The sequence below is a fragment of the Erithacus rubecula genome (genome assembly GCF_903797595.1).
Source record: "Erithacus rubecula genome assembly, chromosome: 2".
NCBI classification, from domain to species: domain Eukaryota; kingdom Metazoa; phylum Chordata; class Aves; order Passeriformes; family Muscicapidae; genus Erithacus; species Erithacus rubecula.
The window spans coordinates 58,004,262-58,031,002 of NC_136685.1; the positions used below are offsets into that span (position 1 = coordinate 58,004,262).

At 42.4% G+C, this 26,741-nt stretch overlaps 1 protein-coding gene across 8 annotated transcripts in view; it reads left to right on the forward strand.

Annotated features, from left to right (window-relative positions):
- The first annotated feature begins 512 nt into the window (after nucleotides 1-512).
- The window catches only part of ARID1B (AT-rich interaction domain 1B), a 322,617-nt gene continuing 296,388 nt past the window's right edge, over nucleotides 513-26,741 (forward strand). For 7 of the 8 annotated variants that reach the window (XM_079330954.1, XM_079330955.1, XM_079330957.1 and 4 more), the window contains exon 1: nucleotides 726-2,629. In XM_079330954.1, the coding sequence (XP_079187080.1) occupies nucleotides 872-2,629 (1,758 nt within the window). In that variant the 5' untranslated portion in view covers nucleotides 726-871. Of the gene's footprint in view, nucleotides 622-725; nucleotides 2,630-26,741 lie in introns of those variants that run through there. The other variant, XM_079330952.1, reaches the window with a different exon arrangement.

Here is a 26,741-nt window from a genome sequence, read left to right on the forward strand (position 1 = left end):
GCCCCTCGCCTCGCTCCCGCCGAACCGGCCCGCGCGGGGCAGCGCCGCCGGCGCCGCCCTCGGCCCCGCAGCACCGGGGACAGTCCCGCTCCCCGCTCCGCCCCCGCGGCGCTCGGCGGCGCGGGGCGCCCGTCGGGGCCCGCCTCGACCCCTCTCTCGGAGCAGCCCCCGCGCGTTCGGTGCTCCGCGCAGGCCGCGACCCCCGGCGCGCACACGGGCGGGACCCCGCTGGGAGCGGGGGGACCCGCGGGGGCCGCGCCCCCCATCCCGCCGCGCTGCCGGGAGAGCAGGCAGGGGAGCGGGAGCCGAGCAAGTCCAGCGCGGAGTCCAGTCCGCGTTTTGCGGGTGCGCGGGAGCGATCGGGGCGGAGGGGGCGATGGCTGCCGGCGCTGGCTCGCTCGCTCGCTCATGCCATGCTGGGCCAGCGCGGCTCCGGCAGACGTGTGTTTACCCATATCCGGGTTAGGGAGGAAAGGAGGAGGAAAAAAAAAGTTTCATTTAAACCTGAACAAAAAAACTTTCAACATGAAATCACACAGCGGGAACGGGCACGGACCGTAAGGCGTTCTTACCATTTCTAACCTCAACCACGGACTCGGGGAGGGAAATCGCTGTAACTCGGTGCGTGCGGAGCGGTCCGCAGGGGATACTCAGGGCTCAGTCAAGTCCCTGCCCCGGCCGCTTCTCCTTCTGCCCCTCTCCTCTCCTTCCCCCCACCCCTCTGCTCGCCCCCCATTTTTCAGAGTGCGAGCCGATTTTTTTTTTGTCTTGTTTAGTTTTTCAATTTTTTTTTTTTTTTTTTTAGTTTTATTTTTTGCTTTTTGGTAGTTAGTATTTTCAGCACTAATTTCTCCGGACTCGCAATGTTGCGATGATCATGGCCGCGCAAGTCGCAGCGGCTCCGGCGAGTGCGAACAACAGCAAGGGCAAAGCCCCGAGCCTGCCGGGCGGCCTGGGCCCAGAGCGAGGCCCGGGGGGGGCCGGGGCTCCCGGGCCGGGCCCCGCGCTGGGGGTCGGCGAGGGGAGTCCGGCCGGCGGCGGCAGCGTGAATAATTTAGATCACCATCTCCACCACCACCACCGCGGCGAGCCGCCGAACATGGCCAATAACGCGGCTCCCGCCGCTGCCGCCGGTAACAACAACAACAACGCCAGCGGCGGCGGTGGCGGCTCCTCCTCGGAGCCGGCTCTGAAGGAAGGTGGAAGCTCCTCGGAGTTATCTTCATCTTCTTCGTCTTCTTCCTCCTCCTCCTCCTCCTCCTCCAACCCGGGCTCGGCTATGGAGACGGGGCTGCTCCCCAACCACAAGCTGAAGAGCGTCGGAGGCGATCACCCCGCCGCGCCGCCCCACCACCACCATGCCCACCACCCGCATCACCATGCCCACCACCACCATGCCCACCACCCGCACCACCACCACCATGCACTACAGCAGCAGCTAAATCAATTCCCGCCGCCGCCGCCGCAGCAGCCGCCGCCTCAGCACCATCCCGTGCAGAATAACAACAGCAGCCTCGGCGGCGGCGGCGGCGGCAGCGGCAGCAACAACAACGGCGGTGGCGGTGGCGGCGCTGCTCAGCCCAGTGCAGACATGGAGCAGCAGCAACATGGAGGAAAAGACAGTGTTTTGGGCGCTCAGGCCGAGCCCCCCCAGCAGCCGCAGCAAATGCTGAATAAAGGCGCCGACGAGGAGGAGATGCCCGGCAAGATGGGCGAGCCCATCGGCGGCCGCTACGACCACCCCGGCTTGGGACCCCTGGGCGGACAGCAGCAGCCCCAGCAGCCGCCCCCGAGCGCTGGGAGCGGCGGCGGCGGCCTCGGCGGCGGCGGCGGGAGCGGGGGAGGCGGCGGCGGCCCCTCCGCGGTGGGTGTCTCGGAGTTCAATAGCTATTATGGCAACCCTGCCCCTGCCCCTGCCAGCAGCGCTACGGCGAGCCGCGCCGGGCCTTGCTTTGATCAACATGGCGGACAACAAAGCCCCGGGATGGGGATAATGCACCCCACGGCGGCCCCCAACAGCATGGACCCCCTGCAGAACTCCCACGAAGGGTACCCCAACAGCCAGTACAACCACTACCCGGGCTACGGCCGCGGCCCCAGCGGCGGCGGCGCGGGCGGCGGCGGCGGCGCGGGAGCCGTGGCGGCGGCGGCGGCGGCCGCCGGGGCAGGCGGCGGCGGCTACGGGGGCTCCGCGGCGGGCTACGGGGTGCTGAGCTCCCCGAGGCAGCCCGGCGGCGGCATGATGATGGGCCCCGGCGGCGGAGCCGGCCTCGGCAAGGCTGGTGCCGGCGCGGCGGCGGCCGGCGGCTTTGCGCGGTTCTCCGGGCAGAACCAGCACCCGTCCGGGGCCACCCCTACCTTGAACCAGCTGCTCACGTCCCCCAGCCCCATGATGCGGAGCTACGGCAGCAGCTACCCCGACTACAGCAGCCCCAGCGCCCCGCCGCAGCCCCAGCCCCAGGCAGCGGCGGCCGCCCCGGGAAGCCAGCAGGCAGCGGCGGGCATGGGCATGGGCAAGGACATGGGCGCCCAGTACGGAGCGGCGAACCCGGCCTGGGCAGCGGCACAACAAAGGAACCACCCGGCGATGAGCCCCGGGAACACCGGGCAGGCCATCAGCAGGACCCAGGTAACTACCCGCTCTCGGTTAATGACGGCTCGTGCCTCCGTGTCGGTCGTGTCGGGCTCTTAGTTTCTCCATAATTCACTTTTTTCCTCCTCCCCCCCCCCACCTTTTGTCTTTTATTTTTTTTCTCTTCCCCCCCCACCGCCCCCATTCTCTTCTGGGCCAGTTTTGCCCCTCGCTGCCTCCGTAGCGAGGGTGAGCCGTGCACAATGCGCGGCCCCGTTGGGGCTGGAGGCACCGGAGTGTGGCTTTCGCTACCGAAATTGGGTTGTTCTCAGACCCAATTAATATTTTCCCCCACCGCTTTGAAACAGTGTCGGAAAGACGCAGGGCCCGGAGGACAAGCAGCTCGGGACGGACGGGGGCGGGGGGTTGGATTTTGTAACCGGAGTGCCGGACCCGGGGGGCTCCCGGGGGATAGCGTCCATTATCTTTCACAGGGCCTTTTTTTTCCCCCCTTCTCTCTTAACGCGTTGCCTTTTTTTTTTTGCCTTTTTTTTTTTTTTTTTTTTTTTTTTTTTTTTTCAATCCGAGCAGAACGAGTTGCGCCGTTGCGCGCTCTCAGCAAAATTAGTTTGTCACTGATTGGAGTTACCGCAGTGAGATCCACGTAACGCGGCCGCGCTCCTTTCCCTGTGGGAAGAGCGCGCGCGCGCGTGTGTGTGCGCGCACGCGTGTGCGCCCGGTCCGCGCGGGTCGTCCCGGCCCGGTGAACCTGCGGGGGACTCGCCCGCCGGCAGGAGCGTGCGCGGGCGCGTAACTGCCTTTCACTTCTCCACAAACACACGCGGAAATTAAAAAAGAAAAAAAAAAAAGAAAAAAAAGAACAAAAAAGGAGGGGGGGGGGAAGAGGGAAAAGTCCTTGGCGTCAGCAAAGAGGCGCGGGCAGCGGGGCAGGCCGCCCGCCCCCGCTCCCTCCCGCACTCCTCTGCCCCAGCCCCGGTAACTCCGGCGATCGATCGATGGATGGATCCGATCGATAGGCAGGCGCGATGATCGCGGGGCGGCGGGTGCGGCGCAGCGCCTTTCCGGGGCGGCGCGGGAGGAATGCCGGCTGCCGGGCTCGACCCTTGCAGAGCGTCCGGGTCTCCTCCGCCCGCCAGGTTGGGAATTTGAATTGTGGAGGTAAACTGGCTGCAACCGTCTCCCGACAGCTGCCTCCGAGTTGACATCTAATCTGCCATCTGATTGGCTCCTTGCGCGCCATTGGGCACCTCGCGCCGCTGATGTAAATAGAGGCGCTGGAGCGGCGCAGGCACAGGAGCCCCCGCCGCAAGCGCCGCCGGCACCGGGGGGCACCGGGGCACCGCCAGCGCCGCGCCGGCACCTGCCCCCGCCCCCCGGCCCGCCCGCGCCGCCCGCTTCTCCTGCGCTCCGACTCACTCCATTAGCGACTTACCTACCTTTGCTCGCTTCTTTCAGATTTTTAAAAAAATTCTAATGAGAGGCGGTAGGGAAAGTGCCTCGTAATAACAGCGCTTTTGGACGAGGGTTCGGGTTTTTGGGTCGCGCTCGCGCCTTCTTACGAAAACAACAAAAAAATCTCGACAAACCTAAACGTTTTGTTATGTTGCAGATTACGGATGTTATGCGAGGGATTGGATTTTTATTAAAAGAAAACAACCCAAATACTAGTTTCGTTGCATTTCTGTTAGCTCGATGCCTAACCTGTGCGTGCCTCTTGAAAAAACCGTGTTTGCGTGTGAGCTGCTGTAGGTGAGAAAATGCCGTGTATTATACAAAGAAGGGACGAAGGAGCCGCTCTGCCACAGGTTCTGTTTGTTTCAGCTCTGCAACAAATCCAGATATTCGGGTGAAAACGTGCTTTTGGGTTTGAACTGTGGTTAGAATACTTCAAGAAACATCGGGAGTTGTTGATCTCATTATTTTTCTACACAAGTGTTGAGATTAGGCTTGAATTCTCAGTAGGAAAGTGAATTGTGTTAAATGGAATAGTGCATTAGAATTTTATGGGTTTCTTTTCCCTTCAACAAGATCTTTCTATTAAGAACTGTTAAATCTTTTAACAGCTTTTAACAGCAAGGTCTGACAGGAACAAATGCAGGTGTATGCTTTTGGGCTCCTCCGACGGCTGGGTTTTTCCATAAAGCAATGAGTAGAATCTGGAAACATCACCGCTTAATATTGCAAGTGGTGTATTAATCAAAAAAAAAAAAAAAAGAAAAAAGAAACCTTAGATGGGCTGTATGTATTTGTCTATGTCCAACTGACCGTTTCTGTAATGTTTTTAATTTTTATTCCATTCTCCTTTCTTTTTCTTCCAAGGAAGTAAGGGCTATGTGTCTATGTTAATTTTTACCTTTTTTAAAATTTGCAATGGTAAAAGGGTCACTGGAAGCCATAATGTAATGAGGCCTTGTATGCATAACCTTTCATAATTACTCTAAAAATATTTGCATCATCTCCTTTTAAACAGGTAGTTTGGAATTTGTGGCTTTGAAAGCTAAGAAAACTGTTGTTAGACATCGTACATGCTAGTTCAGGGTGCTATTTCTTCATGGCAGAGATTGTTTAAAGTATTTTATTTTTATTGGAGGAGCGAGAGTAAATTAATTTATGTCCTCAGTATGACCCTTAGAAATACCTCCTTATATTTATGGGTTTGTATCCTCTCTTGCAGATTTCTTTTTTCTTTTCTTTTTATTTTTTTTTCTGGACCGTGAGGATTGGCATGCAGCTTAGAAAGAATAGTCTGGCAAGTGCACAATTTCTTTGATTATTTTTAAAATTATTTTTTTCTCAAAATAATTGTCATAAAGGCAAGACACCATTGTTTTTTATATTATGATTTTCCATTTAACCAGCAAAAGATTGAGATTTTTTTTTAGATTTTAAATTAATATTTTTTGATGTGAAAAATGGATTGTATAAAAAAATAGTTATCATTAGCTTGCAGAACACAATTGGTTTTGTACATTGTTATTTATTTTTAATTCCCACGTCAGTCTCCCTGTATGTTGTATCATTATGTACAGAAATTGATTGCTTTTTGAAAGAGAAAACTGGAATATTTACTCCAGTGTCTGAACAGAAGGCTTCTCTTTATTTTTTTAATAATCATCTGTGTGTGTGCTCTCGATATGTGTATACACATTAGAATATGCTCACTTGTCATGTGTCTTTGCAAAGCAGATGTTGATTGGCCCCTAAACCTATAAGGAACTATTGTCCTGTGAGCAGAGAAAAAGGACCGACAGTAGGCTGCAACATCTGAGAGGCTTGTTGAGGAAATTCTTGCCTCTGCATGGGTAATCTTTGTAATATGCAGAACTGTGGCTCTGAACTAAGTTCTGTATTAGTCCAGCCTATTAAATTATTTAAGAAAATTCTGCTTCCATTTAATTTAATTTTATACCTTACCCGACTGAGAGATGTGATGGAAGCTAGCAATAGAAGCTTCCTGCTTCTGAAGAAAAGTACATTTTTGAAGCAGAGGGATGTTGCTTACACAGATACATTGATTTGGTGGTAGGGAACTTGTGTGATGCTTGTACAGTACCTTGTCGTTCACGTTTTTGATTATTGATTAATCCTTGACAGCATACAGATATTTAGAGTCCTGAGGCTCCTTTTATTCTTCACTTCTGATTTGCACTGCAGTAGTTTAACGCATTAGCTGGCCTCTCAGTGTGCACTTTATACACGTCTTTCTCCTTTGTGCATGTGTGTAGGATTTACATACACCTACACAGAAGGAGAGAACCTGGGTCTTTTCAGGAGTACCTGTAAGATACAGGGCAGGTGTTAGAAAAAAATCTGTCAAGTTGCTCTGAGTTTGTGTATGTGTCATTTGTTTTGTTGCAGAGAAACTCTGAATATGCCTGATTCTGCAGCTCTTTTTATGCCAAATAGATTGCCTGTATTGAGGGCTGTGGCTAAGCCAAGGCTGCAGAATCATGTCCTGTGCCTGAAGGCCATTAAACAGCTGTTAGTGTGGTGAATAGATTCTTGATGTCTCAATGGGAGAATAAAATATATTTTTCCCTGTGCAGCTTCAAATAAACAGTTTAGTATTCACATAGCTTCTATTTAGAAGTAGCAAATAGCAATATTCACAGTTAGTAGCATCTATATATATATTACGACCATATATTTGACACTTTGTGGTTTGGTGTTCAGTTATTGGTTTCTGTAGTAGCGCTTATGCCTACACATGGAACAGCAGAACCCTGTGTACGAGATACAATGAAGAAAGAGAGATGCAAACCTGCCTACTCTGTTACTGCTTCCATAATGTAAGGATTCTTCTACTAAGCAGCCGATTACTGTCTTTTTGGCATTCTGATCTAAATCGAGGGATGAAAACTAAGGCATTTAATCCATTGCTAAATTTTCTAGTTACATATGTAAAATAATGTTTTTGAAATTACTAAGAACGGTGTGTTAGGTGATGCCTGTTCGTTCTGAAATAGTATCTTAGCTAAAACTAGATTAAATTTGTGCAGTGAAAGCAAGTTTGATTAGGTACCAGTAGATCTTTCTTACTTTTGTGCCTCAAATATTTTGTTATAGGTATTTTGACATTCTAATTGTTAAAATGAGAATGGCAGTAGTTTATTTACTCTTTGGTCCCTAAGATTGTACCTGTGCCCTATACCAGTTACATCTTTCAGTACTTCTTCAAAATGTGCCGTTTATCAGGAGGCTTTGAAGATTCTCTGTGGATATGTAAAGCAGTGTTGCCACATTCACTGTGCATGCATGCTTAAGGCTGCAGAATTTCAGTAGCATGTGTTTGTGGTAGGCTAACTTGCTAGAATATATTTTAGAATTGTGATTATTAAGGTACTTGGGAAAAAAAACTTTTTTTCTTTCAATTTTGGGGCTATTTACATAGTGTTAAATATATGTTTTGGTACGATTGAATGAGGACTTTAATTAAACTTAAATTAAAAGTATACCTTAGTGGTTTTCAAATTTGTTTTGAGAACTAGTAAGAGAAAAGTGCTGCTTAGCAGTGTTGTTTTTGTATTGCTTGGTGCTTATAGAAGCAAATAAATGTAATGCACAAAAATCTTGTGGAGCCAATCATATTAGAGTACAATTTATTTTAAGGAAGTATTACCTGTTAATAAATTTAAAATTATTTTTTAGTAGACCTGAAGGTTTTCTGTACATCTGATGTATGTTTTGCCATTCAGATCATACTTTTTCTGTTCCCCAATCGTACCTGTTCATGCTCAGTTTCACACACAGATGCTGATGTGCTGGCAGAGTGCTGCCGTGTTTGTGTTGCAGGTGGGCCGGACAATTTCCCTTGTTGTACTTCCAGTTCTGAGAGTGTGGCCTCCACTGATCCACCAGGAACACGTCAGCTCCAAAAAAGCCAAACCCATCCAGGGTGGTGTTCCACTGCAGTCGAGGAATCCTCAGGGATAAATGTATCTTACAAAACCTGTGTGAATCTGTGAACAGTGGGAACAGTAGATGGCTAATTTTTACTGGATTGATATTTAAATACCTTTATCTTCTCAGTAACAATATTCCAAGTACATTTGATCTTTACACTATTTTGCTACAGTGCCCTGGACTGGAGTAAAAAATTATTCTTCCTGTTGTACAGGGTGGGGAGACTGAGGCACATAACATCCACTTTGCTTCAGGCACACCCAAGGACAAGTCTTTTTGGAAATAGCCAGGATACTGGTGCCATAGACTATAGCTTTTGAATAAATCCAGTCTTGCTGTGAGCATATTGTGTTGTGGGAGAACCTAAGCTTTACTGGAATCTATTCAGCAAGTAAGAAGACAAATAACTGAGTGAAACAAGGGATTTGTCTGCTGTATCAGTACAGTCACCCTAGACTAAGGGCACTGTAATCCAAAATTTCAGTGTTTCTTGCAGTGTTTTATCATTACATACCCAATATCATCTATATAAAGATCCTAGATTTCTTATAGAAATTGAACTCTGAGGAAAATTGAATTGAACAAGTGCCCAGGAGCTTAACGAGCATTGTGGAACTTGTCTTTTGATGAGTATTTTGCACAGAGCACCAGTGTCTGCTGGGGTGAGGTGCATACAGGGGTGCACGCAGACACTTCCTTACCACCAAGTCTGGTTGTTTCATCTGGCAGATACATTGTCTTCAGTTTTGAAGTGATTTGAGGCAGAAATCACAGTTGTGTCTTATTTAAAGATTGCTTTTCACATGGGAATTGTTTTTACTGCAAATATGAAGTACCTTTGTATTCCCAATGTTGTAGGATGCTTATGTTATCTAAAGGTGCCTGCAGTTGTTTTGGAAATTGTGGAACCTGAGATCGTTGTCCTGATACTTCTATTAAAATATTTTATTTATGTTTATTAAAACTTGTGTGAAAGTTTTTTGTCAGGCATGGTTTGAAAGGGTGTTGATACATTGTGCATTTATATTCCATGTATAGTGGAAGTGTTAGCTTCCTTATAAACTTAACAAGTTTATGAAGCAGCCGAATTTCTGAATGTGTAGTGGCCAATTTGTGGATATAAAACAGCCTTTGATGGTTCTGCAGCACATAAAAGGAACTGCTTTCAGTACAGTGTGATCTACGTACGTTCATATACTTTTTGCATTTGAGTCATTGTGGCTTAGTAATTATATCAGAAGGTGTAGATAAATAGATAATACAGAAGTATGTAGAAGTATGTAATCTATTTATTAGTTTTTCTTCAGTTTTAAGAGCTGTTAATTAATCTCTTGCACCTGAACATGCACAATTGCCAAATGGTGTCCTGCATTTAAGAATTCACTGCTGTGTTCTGTCTTTGCCCTATGTTGTAGGCTTCTCAGATTTGAAGATACTGAATTCAGGTTTGTGATGTAGTAATTGTTTATGAAGACATCCATCTGAGTGATAAGCCCTCTGACACTTCCATCTGTAAGGCTGTGCTGCTGATCTCCCCTGCCACCCACATCTTCCTGACCATTGGAGGGTGGGGAAAGAATATACTTCTATTATTTTTTTTAATAAGGATAGTGTTAGTTGTGTTACTATTAGAATCCTGCAAACTTCAACTTTTTGTACTCATGGGGTTTTGGGGAGGTTATTTGTTTTTTTGTTTTTTTTGGTCTTCTGCTTTGTTTTGTTTGGTATTTATTTTAGGTATCTGCTTACCCAAAAAATAAATCTTAGGTAGCAGGGCTTTCTCTTGGATGTGATTCTACCAACTTACTGAATCAATTTACTTGCCCTTTAAACACCATGTGGCTAGGTTCACTATGAAGTTCTGTTGTTGCAGCTACATAGTTAGATTCACGGAATTAATTGCATCCTTGACTAATAGCTGTTGTGGCAAACCCCTTTGCATTTAGTTTACCATTGAGGTGGTAGCATAACTTCACTGCCAAAATAACAGCCTTTATAAGAAGCCTCTCTTGAGGGGTTTGTGGGTTATGACTATTGAGGTATTTTGCTGGGTTTTTCAGAAGGTAGCTAGTTCCACAAAAGGTTTTGGTCACCTTTTAAAAGGGCAAAGAGGTCTGTGTTGTGTGGCAAAGAGAGGACTATCCTGGCTGTAGCAGTCCCTGGTAGAGCTGTCTTTCACAGAAGAACCTCAACTTGGAACATGGTTGTTCTTTGTTCAAGTAAAGAAAGGAAATGTGTTCAGAAAGTCCCAAAAGGAGGGATTCTGTTTTAAAACATAATTGTAGTCATGTGTGCTGTTCCCAGTGTGGACATGGCTTAATTCACAGATTGATTGAAGTGGAGTAGTGCCTTCTTTACACAAGCAGTGAATTCAGCCATGGTAAGTAAATTATGTGACTTCAGGAAAATGGTTGTAGCAGAGGATTGGTGCAGGAATTCTTGATATCTCTCTGCTGGTTGCATGAGCCAAAGGTAGCTGGTTTCACTGACTGGTACCTCAGTTTCTCCATGTTAAAATAAGGATAATATTTGCCTTGTTTAATAATTTGAGTTTGATGTGCAGTTTTAATGACAGAGTAATGCAGAATAAATAGGCAGCTTAAATACTTGTTCCATGTGAAGGTATCCAGTTTGCACTGTGCCTTCCTCTGTTTGGATGGGATCTGAGACTTGGTGTTCTCAGCACTGATCGTGTTATTTGGTTAGCTTGTCAGACTTACTTGTTTGTAAGCAAGGTACTGAAACATCAGCTCTGAAAATTTCTTTTGAAAGCACAAGGACAGGATTTGTAGTTCTTAAATTTTATTCTTTTAAAGTTAAAAATAAAGATAAGGAGGTTTGTTTTGACAGCATCAAAGGAATATGCTGGTTTGTTTACAGCCTTTGATTTGGATGGAATGTATGGAGTTCTATTTTTTTTTTTTTTTGGTGTGTGTAGCAATTTATGTTGTGAACATTTTGGATTTTCTGTTTATATGAAGTGTTAGTATTGATGTCTTGTATTCAGGCATGATTTATGGAAAATAATTGCGCTTTTTGTGATTTTTTTTTTTTTTTAAATTCGGTGTTTTTTATTTGATTGAAATTCCCAAGCGAAGAAAAGTAGTAAGCATGTTCTTTAGAGCTGTTGCTGTTTTAATTTTATAGTTGGTCACAGAGGCTATTTACAGAAATATTTTTGGAAAAATAGAGATAGGCACATTTGAGACTGTTTTAGCTGTGTACCAGCAGTAACAGAATAATTGTCCTTGGCAGTTTTACTTATATTTGAAAGTTTTTCCTTCCTGTAGGCAGAAAGGTCGACTTGTGCGAGGGAGGTACGTTCTTGGTGGCCGGCATGTGGATCGTGCCGGGATCCGTGGATGCTGTTGGCTGTTCAGCCGGAGCGGTGCCTGATGGAGGCATTTCCCTGGCGGCACGGACTCGGGGGGGCGGCGGGGTCCCGGGCCGGTGGCAGCGTCTGTGCAAGTTGCACACACGAAGCGAACCGCTTCTCTTGTGTGGCGTCACATGATCAAAATATTTTGCCCTTTGCCGCTGCCAGGAGCTATCTGTTGCTGTTGAGCGGCGCGGCCGCTCGGGCAGCGGGCCAGGCGCCGCTGGCGGCCGCGGGATGATGCCCGGCTCACCGGTGCGGGCGTGGGCTGGGCAGCGAGTGTGCCCGACCTTGGGAACCGCCTTCTCTGCCCTCGCAGCTGGGACACTGCGCCGTGTGCAGTATTTTAAGTGGCGCTTACTGTACATTTTAAATTTTTGCTGGTAAAGAGGTACTGCGGTTTTTTGTCTGGTATGTTGCGTTTGGGTTAACAATATATGCATTTTGTCTTTTAAATCCCGAAGCTAACACGCATCCCTTGTGATAGCTCCCCCCCCCCCCCTTTCCATCCTGGCACAGAGCCGATTTCCCTACTAACAAACTGTAGGAGCTACTAATTCAGCAACATTTCTGAGATTTTTAACTTTCTGCAGAATGCTCTTTTTGTTGTTGAACATGTGGTATGCAAATACAAATGGAAATAGTGCTATGGAGGATTTTGTTGTGGGTTTTTTTAAGTATTAAAAACACATTTTGCTTTTCTAATAAACCCCATAACCAGACCTTTTAATGTTTTGATATAAATAGCAATTACACTAACTGAGATCCAACCACAACTGAAAAAAAACACATTTAAAATCATTGAGAAGAAAAGTTCCCGACTTAATGGAGCTTTTCCTTTAAAGAGGAGGGGCTGATTGGGTACCAGTATCTCGCATTTTAGAGCAGTGTTCTTGACCTGATGAAGGGATTAAGAGTCGAGACCAATATTTAAAGATTTTTCAAGAATTATCTAGGAATCTTAGGCTTCAGTCTAAGCTGTTGAGAACTTTATGTGTGATTGCTGATGGCAGTCAGATCATTTTCTGGATTAATTGAGACCCTTGAAATGTTTGAGATTTAAGTTGAACTTACACGGACTGGCTATGTCATATATTTGGACGTGGAGGGATTTGGTTGTTCACAGGAAACTTGCTAAATGCAGCTGTTTGAACAAGCAGTGGAGAGGGATTCTCTGTCCCAGGAAGACTTTTCGTAACCGCACATTCTTCCTTTGAGTTCTTCAGCTCATTTCAATAATAATAGCAACAGTAACAATGCACTTTCTCATGAAGAGGAAGGTTGACGAGGGCCTGAGTGAGCTGTTACTTTGCCGGAATGTGGTTGACAGAATGGTGGATGCAGTCTTGTACTTGTTCTGCAGATACCAATGTTGTTACGTGTCAGCTCTGTGTGATGTGGTTGCTCAACACTCTTCCTCTGTATTTTCCCCCTCAGTGAGTGAAAGATTTATTTGTGGGTTATTTGCATCTGTTTAATTTCTTTTCTTCCCAAAGTCATAGTATTTTGTTTTATCCAAATCTCATAACTCTTTTTGCTCCTTTGTCTTGTTATACTTACTTTTCTTTCTTAAAATGTCTTTCTCATGTTCCAAGTCATTGGAGTGATGGAAAAGTCATCCTTACTATCTTCTGCAATTTTAATAGTTGTTCAGGAGTGATTAGTGAGAGTGTATAGCCACCGAGAAGGTAGCTCTTGAGTGATCCAGGTACCTGTCCATCTCTCTGACTTGCATTTGCTCCTCTGCCCTCCAAGTTGACCAGAGTTGTTGGGCAAAGAGTGGCAGCAGGAAAAGTGTCTTCACTATCCAGCTTCCTGTGCAGGCTCTCCTAGTGACTAGAGGTCAAGTTCCATTTAAGAAAAAGGAGGAAAAAAAGCCACTAAAAAACCAACCAAGCAAGCCCTCAAATCCTGGCAAGACTTGTTGGTATAATAGTAAAAACTGTACAACTAGTTATCTATGGGTAATGATGCTGGTATTTTTGCTTCAGGTTCCTCTATTGCTGATCTTCTAAGCAATAGCAGACTTAAAAGAGGGAAACAAAGGATACAAAAGCAAGCTGAAATGTAAATGTTGATGTGCTTAGTTTTTTTCAACCTGTCATGGCAGGTTTGATTAAAAAAAAAAAATCTATATGTATTTGCCCAAAAGATATCTGAAAAGATATCTGCAAGAAAATTCAAGTGTGATGTTGCTGTACATGTGGAAGATACAGAAAAGACTGGAACTGAGGAGAGGGAACACTTGGCATTTAATTGTCTGTATTAAGCAGTGATGTGCTGCACTAGGATATGTTCTTTGCAATATTATAGTACTTGATACTTCATTTCATACATGTCCTTTCTTTTTATTCTTCTCAGAAGATTGGGGGTGTAGAGAGCTGCTGGTGATGGTTGTTTGTTATTACACAGTGTCATATTTTATTTGAGGGAGTGCATCTTACAAAGATGGTGAATGAAGCCTCTTTAAAAAGTGAGTTAAGGTTCCATTGTTCTAGGAGAATACCTTAGTTGCTTAAGAAGGAATTGAGGCCAGTTTCTTCCTGTGTGATAGTTTCCAAATTCAGTTGCTTTGCCTCTAATATGACATAGATGTTTATTTGCAACAATCTTGTTGCCTGAAAAAAAAATCCTCACAGTGTCTGATTTACACTCTGTGTTTCTTTTCTCTGCTCCTGCTTTTTAACGTTCAGTTTAAATTCTTCCTTTGCTTGTGGCTGATGTCTTCCTTGAAGAGATGGTGGAAGAAAGTAGGTGCTATTTCTTAAAGACTGCAGCTAGTCATGGCGTCATAATTGAAGGTTCAAATATTTTTGATTTTCGATGACATTTTTACCTTCTTGAAATTCTTGATCTTGCATATGGTTGTCTGTTTTACTTGAGCAAATTGTCTCAGCTAGTGTGCCAGAAGTAGGAAGAAATGCAGTTTTCCTCTCCAGAACTGCGTTTATGTATATCCAAAGAGACAGTGAACATGATGGGGGCTTTTTTTTCCCCTTTTTTTCCCCAAAATGTTTGATACTGAGCATTCAGTAACATGTTTTATTTGTTATTTTTAGATTAATACTTGGGAATAAGCAGTGAATATTTTTAAAATTGAATTCAGTCTGTGTATGTCAATTAGAAGGTCCATGTGGGTATTCCTCAAAAGGGCAGCTTTTTGACATTTTGTCCTTCTTGACTTTTGAGGATCTCAGCTGAAACAAAAAGCAGATTAACAGGAGAAAGATTGTAACACATAAATGCACAGGAAAATGTGTTGAACCAAATGGACATTGCTTTTTATGCAGATACCAAGCCAGAATTTCTCTTGGGAGAACTGAAGGAAACTTGAAAATCTAATTTGTTTATTTCTGCATTTTTCAGTAGCCTTTTGTTACACTCCTTGAGTACTCTTTTATCCAGTTTTGTGTTGCTAAAAGATCTTGCACCACTTCGTGAGTCTAATGGTTGTCTGTAACTGATCTAAGACTTCACCTCTGCTGTAAAGACCAGTCCCCACTTTTTTATCTGCTCCTTGCTGCTTCCCTTGTGTCATAAGGTGAGTCGAATCAGCTCCAAGATTTGTCTGAAAACTAATCCTGCCAAACAAAACCTGTGAATGTTTAGCTTTCAGCCAGATCATTGAGCAGATCTGACTTGCAGCATAATCTTTGCAGCACAGAGGTAAAGCAAGGGAGAGTGTGGCCAGTTCAACTGAGGATGGGCATCAGGCCATGACAGCCCCTTTGGTGGTGGTACAGACTTCTGTCAGCCTGAATTCCTTACTGCATTGCCTCTTGAGTGTAAAATTGGCCTGTAAATAATGACAGGCAAGTTCTTAGCATTTCTCTGGAGCAAGAAGTCTCTTAAGAGAAGCTGAGGCAGAGAATAATTTTTTTCCCCCCCAAGAATGATAATTATACATTGATGCATATACAAATGCATTGATTGAAGTGGCCAAATAAGCTGTGAGTATCTTAGAAAAATAAGATTTCAAGGGCAGAACTCACCTAACCATATGTCCTGTAGGCATTTGTACCTGATCTTTTTTGTGTATCTTTGGTGCAAAAAAGTAGTCAGGTCTTCATGTGAATCATTTCATCCTAAAGTAGATGTGTAATGCAGATCGAATGAATCATGCTCCTAAAGTTTTGTGTTTTTTTCCTTCATTCTAAAGAAAGTTTAAGGTGATAAGCTCAGGTGTTGATGTCAAAGGGCAAGTGAAATTAATCTCTTCCACAATTTTTAGTGTTCTCATACAGGCAAATGATTACAGACTTGTGTTGGAGTTCTGGACTAACTCAGCTCCTCTCCTTGCTAAGCTGTTGGAACTAATGGCTTTCATACCCATTTCTTCTTAAGCTTGATAAATTTCTATTTTGTTGTCCTTTTTATAATGCCTATTCAGAGTTTTTTTTTTGCTGCTGCTTTTCTTTTGGTATGTCAAATTTTTGCATGTAAGAACTGTCAGTATTGTTTATTTTTGCCCAGCATATTTGCAGACATACCAGCATACTGGCAAATTTGAAAATACCAGGATGAATTTCCAGATCAGTTGACCTTCATGCTTAGGTACGCAATTTCCTCTGTACAGAGATGCAAGCTTTTGATTTGGAAACAGAGCAGCAGTTTTGTTGTGTAGATGCTGCTTCACAGTCCACTGAAAACTCTTTACCCGTTGCTGGCACATCAGCTGCAGAGTTGGGCACCTCTGGGAAGGAGATTCCTGCTGTAGTGATCCTCCTCACCCAGCACTGGTGCTCCACCTTCCCCCCACTGGTTGCTCCAAGGGGTCTGTCTGTGGGGTGTCCTGCAGAGCAGCAAACCCCACGAGCACTGTGGGGGGCTGAGGGGCTGTGCTGGGCATGGAGAGTTGGGAAGGGACAGCCCTGTCAGGAGATCTCTGCCACCGAGAGAGACGGTGGTTGTGGGAGCACCAAGGTGTGTTCTGAATGCTGTGGATGTAATTCAAGGTGACGAAACCTGGTGTTGTGCTGAGGGATCAAATTGTTTAGGACAAAAGGAAACACAGGAATGCTTGTCCTGCATAGAGCTCTTCTTGCAGTATCATGTTTTCAGAATGGTTAAAGAGGAAGAATCACAATTTGCTAAATAGATTTACCTGCACATCCTGAAAAATGGGTACTGTAATCCTTAATTATCTCTAGGCTCACTTAGCCGTTCTTAGTAAAGTATTTAAAATGTCCAAACTAAAGTATTATTGTGATTAATAATTTCACTGGTATCTTTGTAGCAGGATGTCAGTGCTTTCCACTTTTTGGAGGCTGGTGCAACCATATTTTTGTTTGCATCCTTTTTAAGGGATCTTTCTCACAAAGGGTGGCAGATTATTTGGTCTAGGCTTAGGTTTCTGAGTTAGGTATCCTCTAAAAAGTTGCATATTTTCAAAAGATTCTAAGGAGTCTTTTGTAGTGTTAAAATTTGTATCTCTTTTTTGATTCTCTCTTAAAATTTGAAGTTCAACTAGTGGCATGCTTATCAGATGTACTGTTTTCCCCCTAGTGTGTACAAGAGGAGGAGGAAGAGGAAGCGTGACTTCCTCAGGGTTGACTGAAATGTTTTAACTTCTATAGCAAATGAGGTGAGAATGAAATTGTCGGAAGGATAGAGACTAAATTATTGAAGCACTTGACTGTTTAAAGTGGCTGGGGATGTACTATAAAAGGTGTGAGTCTAACAGTCAAGATGTGTAAATAGCACCTTATTCCTTCCTTGTACCTGATTTCTCACCACTTGCTTTATATGAGAGCCTAAATCAGTGTGGGGGATATCACAGCCATTCTCAAAGTGTTAGTTTACAGTGCCTCCACCAGAAGAACAATCTATTACCATATAGAATAGCAGAGAGAAAAGCATTTTCAAGGAAGATTAATTGAAGTAATTCATCACTTTAAAATGAAGAAGTTGCATCAAACAAAAATAAAAGCTAAGCATTTTATGCGCCTCTATTGGAATTTGATAACCATTTGTTTTGCTAGAAAATATATATGGACTGGGCATCTAGTGCTTTTCTACACAGTGCAACTATGTGCTATAATTATATTCTATAATTATACCAATATAACTCCCTATGGAGACACTCTTATACCAGAATAAGAGTTTTGATATTACTCTGTTTCCAAACCACGTAAGCTTAAGGGGGAAAGGGTACTCTTATGCTGGAGAAAATTTCCACACCAAGATAGTTATATTGGTATAATTATGTTTTTTTTTTTTTTTTTTGTTACTTCAGTGTAGACAAGTCCCTTGTGCCTTTTCAGCTTTGAACTTTAGTTAAGAATTTCTTGGTTGTGATAAGTGTCTAAGCATTTTTATAGTATATTCTTATAATGGGACTTGGGTATTTAAACCAATTACTTAGGCCAATTAACAGCTTCCTGGGTTGTGGATAACAATGGGATATAAAAAGGGATCAGAATTCATGTTCCTAGCTGCTTGGATATATCTGCATTTTTCCCCTGCTGTGATTTTACCAGTATTCGGTGTACAGCGCAACAGGTGGAATGGTGTGTGGCTGTCTAATGAGTTCTGTGTTGGACACTTTTTGTTTGCTGTTTCTCATTATTCCTTGAGTTTTGTTGTGCTGTTGCTCTAATTGCATGTATCTCCATGGATCACAGAAAGAAGCTTCCTTGATGAAGTTGTAAAAACTGCTTCCAAAAACGTTAATTGTTTGGAGAATTGCTGAAATTTATTGATCTTTACACAAGACAGGACCATAATTGACTTGCTAGGCACAAGTTTTTTAAGGAGCAGCTCAAAGTGGATTCAGAGGAAGAAGAAGGTGCAGGAACCCTTTTGGTATGCTGTATAGTCAGGAGAAGGGTGATGATGTGTAGAAGGTATGTTTGGTAGGGGTGGTGTCTTGCCTGCTTCAGTCAGTGATGGGTACCTAGAGAGAGGTATTCACATGGATGGTGCTTTGAAGTTGGACATCTTCTCAGGTTCTCTTCTCCCCTTATCTCCTTTGCTGCTTAGCACACAGTGCATCTCAGCCTTATATTCACACCTCCCTAAAAACAGGAATATGTAAGCATTTTTTACAGTATTTTCACAGTTTCTGCAAATATCAACATAAATTACTTAAAACCAGGTTTTTTTATTTCTTTTTTACTCCTTATGAAAAGACTGGTTTGAAAAACATACTCTTTTTATTCCCTTAATTTTCTTTTATCAATGTATCTAGTATGCTTGTAGTGTTGTAATGTCCATGTGGTCTCGTTTTGCTGGAAATTGAGGATTATGGTGTGAAATGAAAAATTGCAGGAATGGGAGAAACCTTATAATAAAATAGAGGTGATGTAATAACCTCCAAATCATAGAAGAGCAGAGCTTGAAGTGACATCAAGAGGTCATTTAATCTATTCATCAGCTTTGAGACAGGATAAGGCAGACCTAACATTGTTGGCAGATGTTCATCTGTCCTGTAGTAGTAACAGACTGAACAAAAAAGAATTATTTATACTTACTCTTTCCCTTTCTCTCCCCAAAGCCTTGTGCAAGCTGAACTTTACATAGACCTGATGTGAGAAGATATATGGATTCCTCAAGGATTATTTCAAGTTTCTGAGTTACTTCTGGTTTTTTGAAACTCAGTGTTTTCTGTCAAAACAGTCTAATGATGTTTGTGTCTTTTTGAGTGTAATATCCCATTTTAATTTTATCTGGCTGTCTGTTGTTCAGGTGTATTTCTTCCTGAAATCATTATTTTTCTGTGTTGGCTTTGTAACCAGCGTCTCTTCGTCTTTGGCATTGAGCAGTTTATTTTAAAAATGTGTACCATTTCATTTTTGTACTTGACAGTATTTCTGGTGTATAATCAGTTTCAGTTTTCCTTTTTTTTTATTCAGTTTCTTTTTGCATGAAAGAGCTGAGCAGAAAAAAGAAAAACAACTGTGGGTAGGAGTATGGAAGTGAGAAGGGGAAAGAAGAATGTATTCAAGAAATGATAGTACTCAGCAGAAGAGCTGGGTTTAGCTGAAATGTCAGGTTAGATATGAAGTGAACAGTGTGGCCTTAAGTAAAGATTTATATTCTTTGAAGAATAAAGGGAACATATGTTCCAGAATTTTATGTGTGGTATCTGCAGCTCTAATCTAAATGGAAAGTTGCAAGTGAATGTTAGATGAATAGCATCTTTCTAGATTGAACAATACCTGAAATTGGAATTGCAGATACCTTGTTGCTAAAACGAGTCTTTGGGTTTGTTTGCTTCGTTTTGCCTTTTGATTATGTCAGCTGAGAAGCATCTGTCTTTGCTGTTAAATGACCTCTTCTGACTAGGCCAAGTGATTTTGACTGAGTTAAACTGTCTTGAGCCCTCTACAGCTGCAGGAAGGTGCTGATGTAAGTTGCTGCCTTGGACAAGGTTTATATGTAAATATTCTCAAGTAGTTGTTGCCCCCAGAAACAGCTTACTCAGACTTACAGAAAAAGCTCCCTGTACCTGTACTGCTTCAGTGTTTGTGAAGGTAGTGATTCCCTTCTCTTTCCTTCCAATGTAATCTGATTGTTAATTTTACTTCTGTTCTAGATTTAGTAATTTTAGGAAGTTGGGAATACTCTATTTTGGGTTGTGCCCAAAGGGGGCTCATTAATCCTGAAGATCCTCTCTCACAAATAAAGAAGCTCCTTTGAAGTGCATTTAGATAGCTGGGTTGGTGTTTTTGCATGATGGCTGATGTGGGCTCTCTTAAGGACTGGGAAGTAAGAGGTGGGCATACAAGTGGAAAGAAGCCAAGAGTTTTCAGGCAGAGAGAATTTGAAAATATGATGGTTTCTGCTGTGGGAGAGGGAAGGCAGTCCTATGAATATGGCATAATCAGGTTTCTCGTGTTTTTTTTTTTATTTTTTTTTTTTATGAGAAATACTGAAGAAGTGGATCAGCTTTCCTGCTTTCATATTTCTCAGACCAGATATGTTTCACATGCTTATTTTTAATTTAATTTTAAATGGTGTGATATTTAAAGAAAATTGTAATCATATATTGAAAACACATTCCTTTTTTGTATAGGAACTGAAAGTTCTGGGTAGTAGTCACTTTAAAACTATGCGTTTAATTCTGAACATCCTACATGATTTGCTGCAGAGTCATACCCATGGTTAATTCTACTTCTTTATTTCTTCACTTACCTAGATGTGTGCTATATTCATGTGCTTGAGCCGAGATTCTCTGGGATGTTTCATAGTCTGCCAGGATTTGTGGAAGAATTTGTCCCATTTGTTGTGATTGCAAGAAGAGTAATGAAAACTTAGTGACTTCTGCCAGTTTTGAGAAATAGGTGAAGACTCTAGGGTAAACCAGAATTTGACCTGGTTTAAGCCCAAGTCTGACTTTTTTGACCCTGAGTGAGCCACTGTGAACATTGAGATACATCTTTTGGAAGTAATTTCTCTAGAATTGTTCAGAAGTCATTCCCAAATTTCTGCAAAATTTTAAGTTTGTTAAAATTTGGCAATTAGAGCTGACAGTATTTTAAAATCAGCATAGCTTTTAAATTACAGTAACAGAAAGTTATTTTGCTTTCAAAATGTTTGTATAAATACATATATGTTGATCAAATTTTGATTATAGAAATTAAAATTTAAAGATTAACAGATCCGTTAATGCTTGGAGCTTTTGACTTGCTACATTTGTTTCAGTACAGCTGCTACATGCTAAATGCACTTGTAGTTTTAGAATTACTTGAAGGGTGTTACCACCACCACCTTCAAAGTGAAATTTACAACTCCTCTAGTTTTGGTCCTTTTAATTCTAAAATCCAGATGAAATGTAATCCCAGGAGTGTTGTTTTGCTGTTGCAATGTAGTCTTTTTCAGATGATACATGATTTAGTTGGAAACAAATTAGCAGCTATGAATGCCTAAAGAAAGCAATTTAATAAACAGGATTTTTTGTAAGACCTAATCAGAATTGTAAAATGATACTTGGGAATCAGTTTCATTATACAATAGAGCCGGTGTGAATTGCAGGCATGTGTGTGGATTCATGGTTTCTAGTCACATTGTTCTCTCAAGTGATACGAGAGCTTCAACCTTCAGTTTACTGTTTCTTCTAATTTATAACTTAACTATTAAATGTATTCAATCAATACTGAAATTTCCCACTCATAACTGTAATTTGTTCTAGTGATTGATTTTAATTTTTATTTTAACTACTGACAACACCCCCTCACCCCCCATTTTCTAGTGCTTTAAATCACCTGTTGCTGGTGAATTTTTGTTTGTTTTGCTCCTGCCCAGGAAGTTGTTCCATGCTGCTGACAGTGTCTGTGTTGATGAGAAAGGTCATTATAAATGCAAAATAATCACAGGCAGGTTCTCACCAAAATTCTATTGCTCCAGCTCCACAATATTGGTGTATAGCCCCAGATTCATTATCTGTTTGTAGTGGACCCTTGGGCTGAGCTGACTCTGCTGGTATGTCTCTAACTGGGATGCTTTATTTTTGTGATATTCAACCAATGTTGAGAGATCATTATGGAATGAGAGTTAAAAAAGATGAACTGGTTTCTTTCCAGGTAACTTAAAATTTTGCACTATTTGCAACCAAGTTTTTTCAGTCTCTACAGGAAGCAGTTTTAATATAGAAAATATGTTACAAGAGAAGTTTCTTGGCAGCTGAAGAAGTGACAGGGCTTCTGTTATAGAGCTAAGTTTGCTTTCCAATTACCCTGATGCTAAATATATCCTTTTAGGAATTCTGCATATATTGGCTCTAGCTAGGGGCTTTCCCCTGTTTTCTTAAAAAAAAAAAAAAAAGTTAGGCTTGAAAAGAGAAGATGCTAGGTTAATCAGTAAGCTACCTGCTAAGAAGGAAGAAACCAACAAATACAGAAAAGCAGTGCTTTACCCTGCTTTTTAGTGTCCCAGTCTGTTATCCCGCGTTGTAAGTAGGGTGGCTGATTCTTTCCTTTCTCTGAACTCTTGTTGGTGTGGCAGAAGGATATAACTTAAAACTGTGATAACTGTTTCTCAGTGTGAACAGAACTTTCTGCACCTCCCTTAGTTGAAATTTCATGTTATGGCTATGGAAAAGGAAAACAGCCAATTGCTTCTGTTTGCCTGGTGGAATTTTCCATTCTTCTGCTCTTTTATGCATCTCTATTTCAGTAAACTATCAATTTTGTCAGCGATGTTTGTTTTGGTGACCCCTGTCCATGTCTCCCCCCCTCCTCAGTTTTATTCATCATGAACTCAGATACCTACAAAAAGGGAAGAAAATTGCATGAAGCCGCTTAAGTGGCAGAGCAGAGAGGAATTGAAGATAGTACTTGACAGAAGTTAGGGATGAGAGTAAGAACTGGGGGGTAGGAAGAGAAAAGGGGCTGTGTTGTCTGGAGTATCTGCTAGGTTCTAGCATTACCTAGACTCTGATTTATTCTGGAATTTCTCCAGTAAGGTCACTTTCAAATACCTGCAGTAAGTATAATTCAGTTTTTGAAGAGTTGTCATTTGGGGTTTTTTTTTGTGATAGTGTAATCTCAGAATATGGCCTAGAAATTTTACATTTGATTCATTCATGAGCATTTGATGAAATCTGGTATATAAGGCGAGTCTGAGCAGTTGAGGCACTTATTTTTGAGCTTATCTGTTTCAAGTGATCTAGCAGCAGAAATTTAAGGTCTTTTTTTTTTTTTTTTTTTTCCTTTTAAGATGCTTTCAGGGATCTTTTTTCCTTGGAATGTAAGTTTCTGAAAGTTTCAACCTATTGATGCGATTTCTCCTTTTCAACATCTTCTAGAGGTTTGGGGGTTTTTCCTCCCTTAGCCTACCCTTCCTGACTCCCAGTCCTGTTTCCTTGTTGCCCAATAACTGACATCAGTCTCCCCAAAGTCTTCACATCTCTTTCCTTGTTAAAAGTGCATATAACACTTGTTGTTAGGAGAGTGAAAACTCAGTCACAGGAAGGTGAAGTGTTGTGCTCATGTTTGCATATCTGGTCAGCTGCTGAGCCAGGAATAGAAGTCCTGTCTCATGACTCAGTGCCCTAACCGCTGGCCTGCGCCGCCTCTCCGGAGCACCGGACTTTTCCAAGAATATAGTAGCGATGGGTATGGGAGTAACTACAGCAAATATCCGAGCTCTGCTTCCAGCTCTGGCACAGCTCCAAGGCTTATGCACAGCTTAAAAGACAAGGGGAGAAAAAAAACCTTTCTAAAGGAGCTCCTAGATAAGTTCTGTAAAGTTACGGTTTACTTTGCTTTGTTTAAAAACAGCAGCAAAAACAAAAAAACAAAACAAAAAAAAACCTAATTGAAAATAGCTTTCCAGAAGGTTTTGGATGTGGAAAAAAGTTCCATGTGTTTGGAAGTCAAACTTTGCTCTACAAATAACCTTAAGAGCGGCCAGTGATTAAATCTTTTGTATATTCAACAACAAACTCATTTTATGCAACCGCAACTATGATAAAATTGAATTAAATGAACCTGCCTCTAAGAAAAGATACTGAATAGCTGAGTAGCACATTATTCAATGAATGGGAAACGGGGAGGCTGGCTGAAACTGCTGGGAAATGGTTTTAACATTCAGTCGGGCTAAAGAGCAATTCTGTGAAATCACTGTATTTGTTTCCCCCCTACCTCCCCGCCCTCATTTTTTAAATAGCAGTGCTCTTCATACTGTCAGAATTCAGTGTTGTGACACCCCTACTCAAAAGTTATGACAGCAGTGTAATGACAGCTACTGCCTCTTGAGAATCAATCAGGCAATTAATTTTGTAAATGAAATGCTGATTATACAAAGCTTCACATGAGAGGCCCAGTGATTAAAATCAATTTAACAAATTGTTTCAGGTGGGACTTGATTAATAATTTGCCATAAATGCTGAGGATATATGACCAGCATACCTTTTTGTGTGTGTGTGTGTTAATATAGAACTATATATATCGCCGGGAGTGGAAAAAATCTGCAGCTAACTGTATGTACTTTTGGCTTGTGACCTAAATGTGATTGGTTATGCCTTTTTGTGGGTACTCTATTGTCCCCTGTGTTCACAGTGTCACTTTCTCAGCTAGTGTTCTCTCCAGCAATTAAATATATCTAATAATAATACATTTTCTAATTTTATTTCTGTGTATAAAGCTAAGTAGTTGGAAAAGTATATTCAGATCTACTTGAATATTAAGTTTAGGAAGTTTTTTCTTTAAAATTTCAAGTGGATGTGGGATTTTTTTTCCATTTACATCTCTCCCCCCGTCACTTTTATTTAGGACATTGTGCATTTTCCCCCTCTTACTGCAATACTCTGCAGGCAGCCTTCCTGCAGAGCTCCTCTCGTTCCACTCAGGGCAGTGCTCTGTTCCTTGGCTGACAGACACTATTTTTAGTACATCCTTTTCTGTCCATCTAACGCCGTGTTTGTGTAAGAGCTGTACAAAGTAGGTAAGGGATTTTTTTTTTTCCTGAGTTCCAGATGGCAGCCATGCACAGTGAGTGAAGGTGTTTACTTGTCTAGGAAGCTGAGAACCTCATTGCCAGACAAAATAGAAGTAACTGGTATTCTGGGTGGGGCTTTGCTTTTTTTAACTTGGTTTTCTGGGTTTATGAATGGATTTTCTCTTCCTTGTTGAGCCTTGGCTACTGAGGAGGCTTTAAAGCTTTGAGGCATCCACTCCTAAATGTAGCCTGAGAACTTTTGGTTACTGTTTTCCCTTTCTCTCTGCCTTGGTCTCCTGCGGGGGGTTGTGATTTTGATCGTAGAAATGCCAGACTGAGAGCTCTGCCCATGTCTGACTGTGCTGCAGTGCCAAAGCTGTTGAATTGGTGCAAAACCATCCAACACTGGCAGTTCTAAGTTCAGACTGGGCTGCAGATGGAAGTAGCCAAAGTATGGTCACGATCTGGCAGCATATTGGAGAAGCAACTGGAGTGAGTGACCTGTTGTATAGTCGCAGATAGGTTTGCCAGAAGACATTTTAAAAACCCCCTGAATTCTGCTGCACTAGAAATGGCTGCAGACTTGTTGAAGAGGGGAGTGGGGCTTCTGCATGCCTAAAGAAAAGTGGTCTTCTTGGTCATCCAAGTTGGAGAAAAGAAATCTCAAGACAGGGCTGTACTTCCCAGAAGAAGTTTGATATTAGGAAAATGGGTTACAGGAGAGGACCGAATGCTCAGGTGTGATGAGGACATATGACACAATTAAGCTGACTTCAGAGTAACCTCATAGCTGTCAGTAGCTGGCAATGACAAAGGCAACTTGAGGGGCAGTGGTTTTGAGTTGTATATTCATGTGAACTTGTCAGAAACGTAGGATTGTTTTGGCCATCAGCTGTTTTAATGTGTATAATTGCTTCTTGATGTTGTCTTAACCTTTGTGTGCACTTGTAGTGGCAACTGCAGAGGTTAGTTATGTACACTTCATTAAAAACAGGTTTCTTTTCTTTGCTATGTTTGTTGTGATTTGTTCTTTCAGTAGTTATTTAGCTTTATGGATATGCAAAATTGTAAATAGAGAACAGCTGATACACCTTGCAGTTTTTGGGTTGTGTGTGTTAAAGAGGACTCAGAAGAAGCCGAAAAACAGTATATCCTTCCTCATCCTGCAGAAACAGTTGTTTGTATAAATTATTTGTAAATGTTCTAGGCAAGCAGTAGTTGATTCTTTGCAGGGCATAGCTTTGATTTTTTTTTTTCTTTGTTTCCCCTTGTTAATTACTTACTTTCTGTTTTGAGTGGGAAATAATCTTTCTGATGTCTCCCTGCAGCTGAAATCAGACAGTATGCAGAGCCTTTAAGACAAGGAAAATGGCTATTTATGTTAAAACTCTGCTAGTGTATGCTTCTTCATTTACTGGATTTTCTTTCATCAAAGGCTTATGTTGAACTCAGCTTTTTGTTTTTGCTTATTGCTTACTGTGTTTATGCAACTGTCTTTTTAAATTAAAATTTTAGTAAAACAGACAGATTTACTCTTTCAAAAAAATAGGAAGCATGTTTACTGGTCACCTCTTTGACTTTATTACTAATGTCAGAATCTAATGCTGTATAATGTACTTTTAATAAGTGCTTGCAACTTTCTTAAATGGATATTGAAACACACGTGACAAGAGTTGTTTTGATACTCCCTCTTTTGTCACGTAAAAATGTTGGCTGAGGCGTCCTTGTACATGTTCATACAAATGATGACATTATCTAGGAGTGGATTATCTTTTCTGCAGTTCTAACCTCATGCCAGCTGTGTCATTGTATTATAGTGAATACTTCTGATTATCTTTAGCAATAAATCTGTGACTTGGTTCCTGACCTAGAGTTGAGAGCTCCATGCCTGTCTTCCTTGGAATGTGTGTAACTGATTGTCAGCTGTCTTTATTTATTATGAGTTTTCAAGGCTTTGGTTTTTATACAGAGATGGGTTTTTTTTTTTTT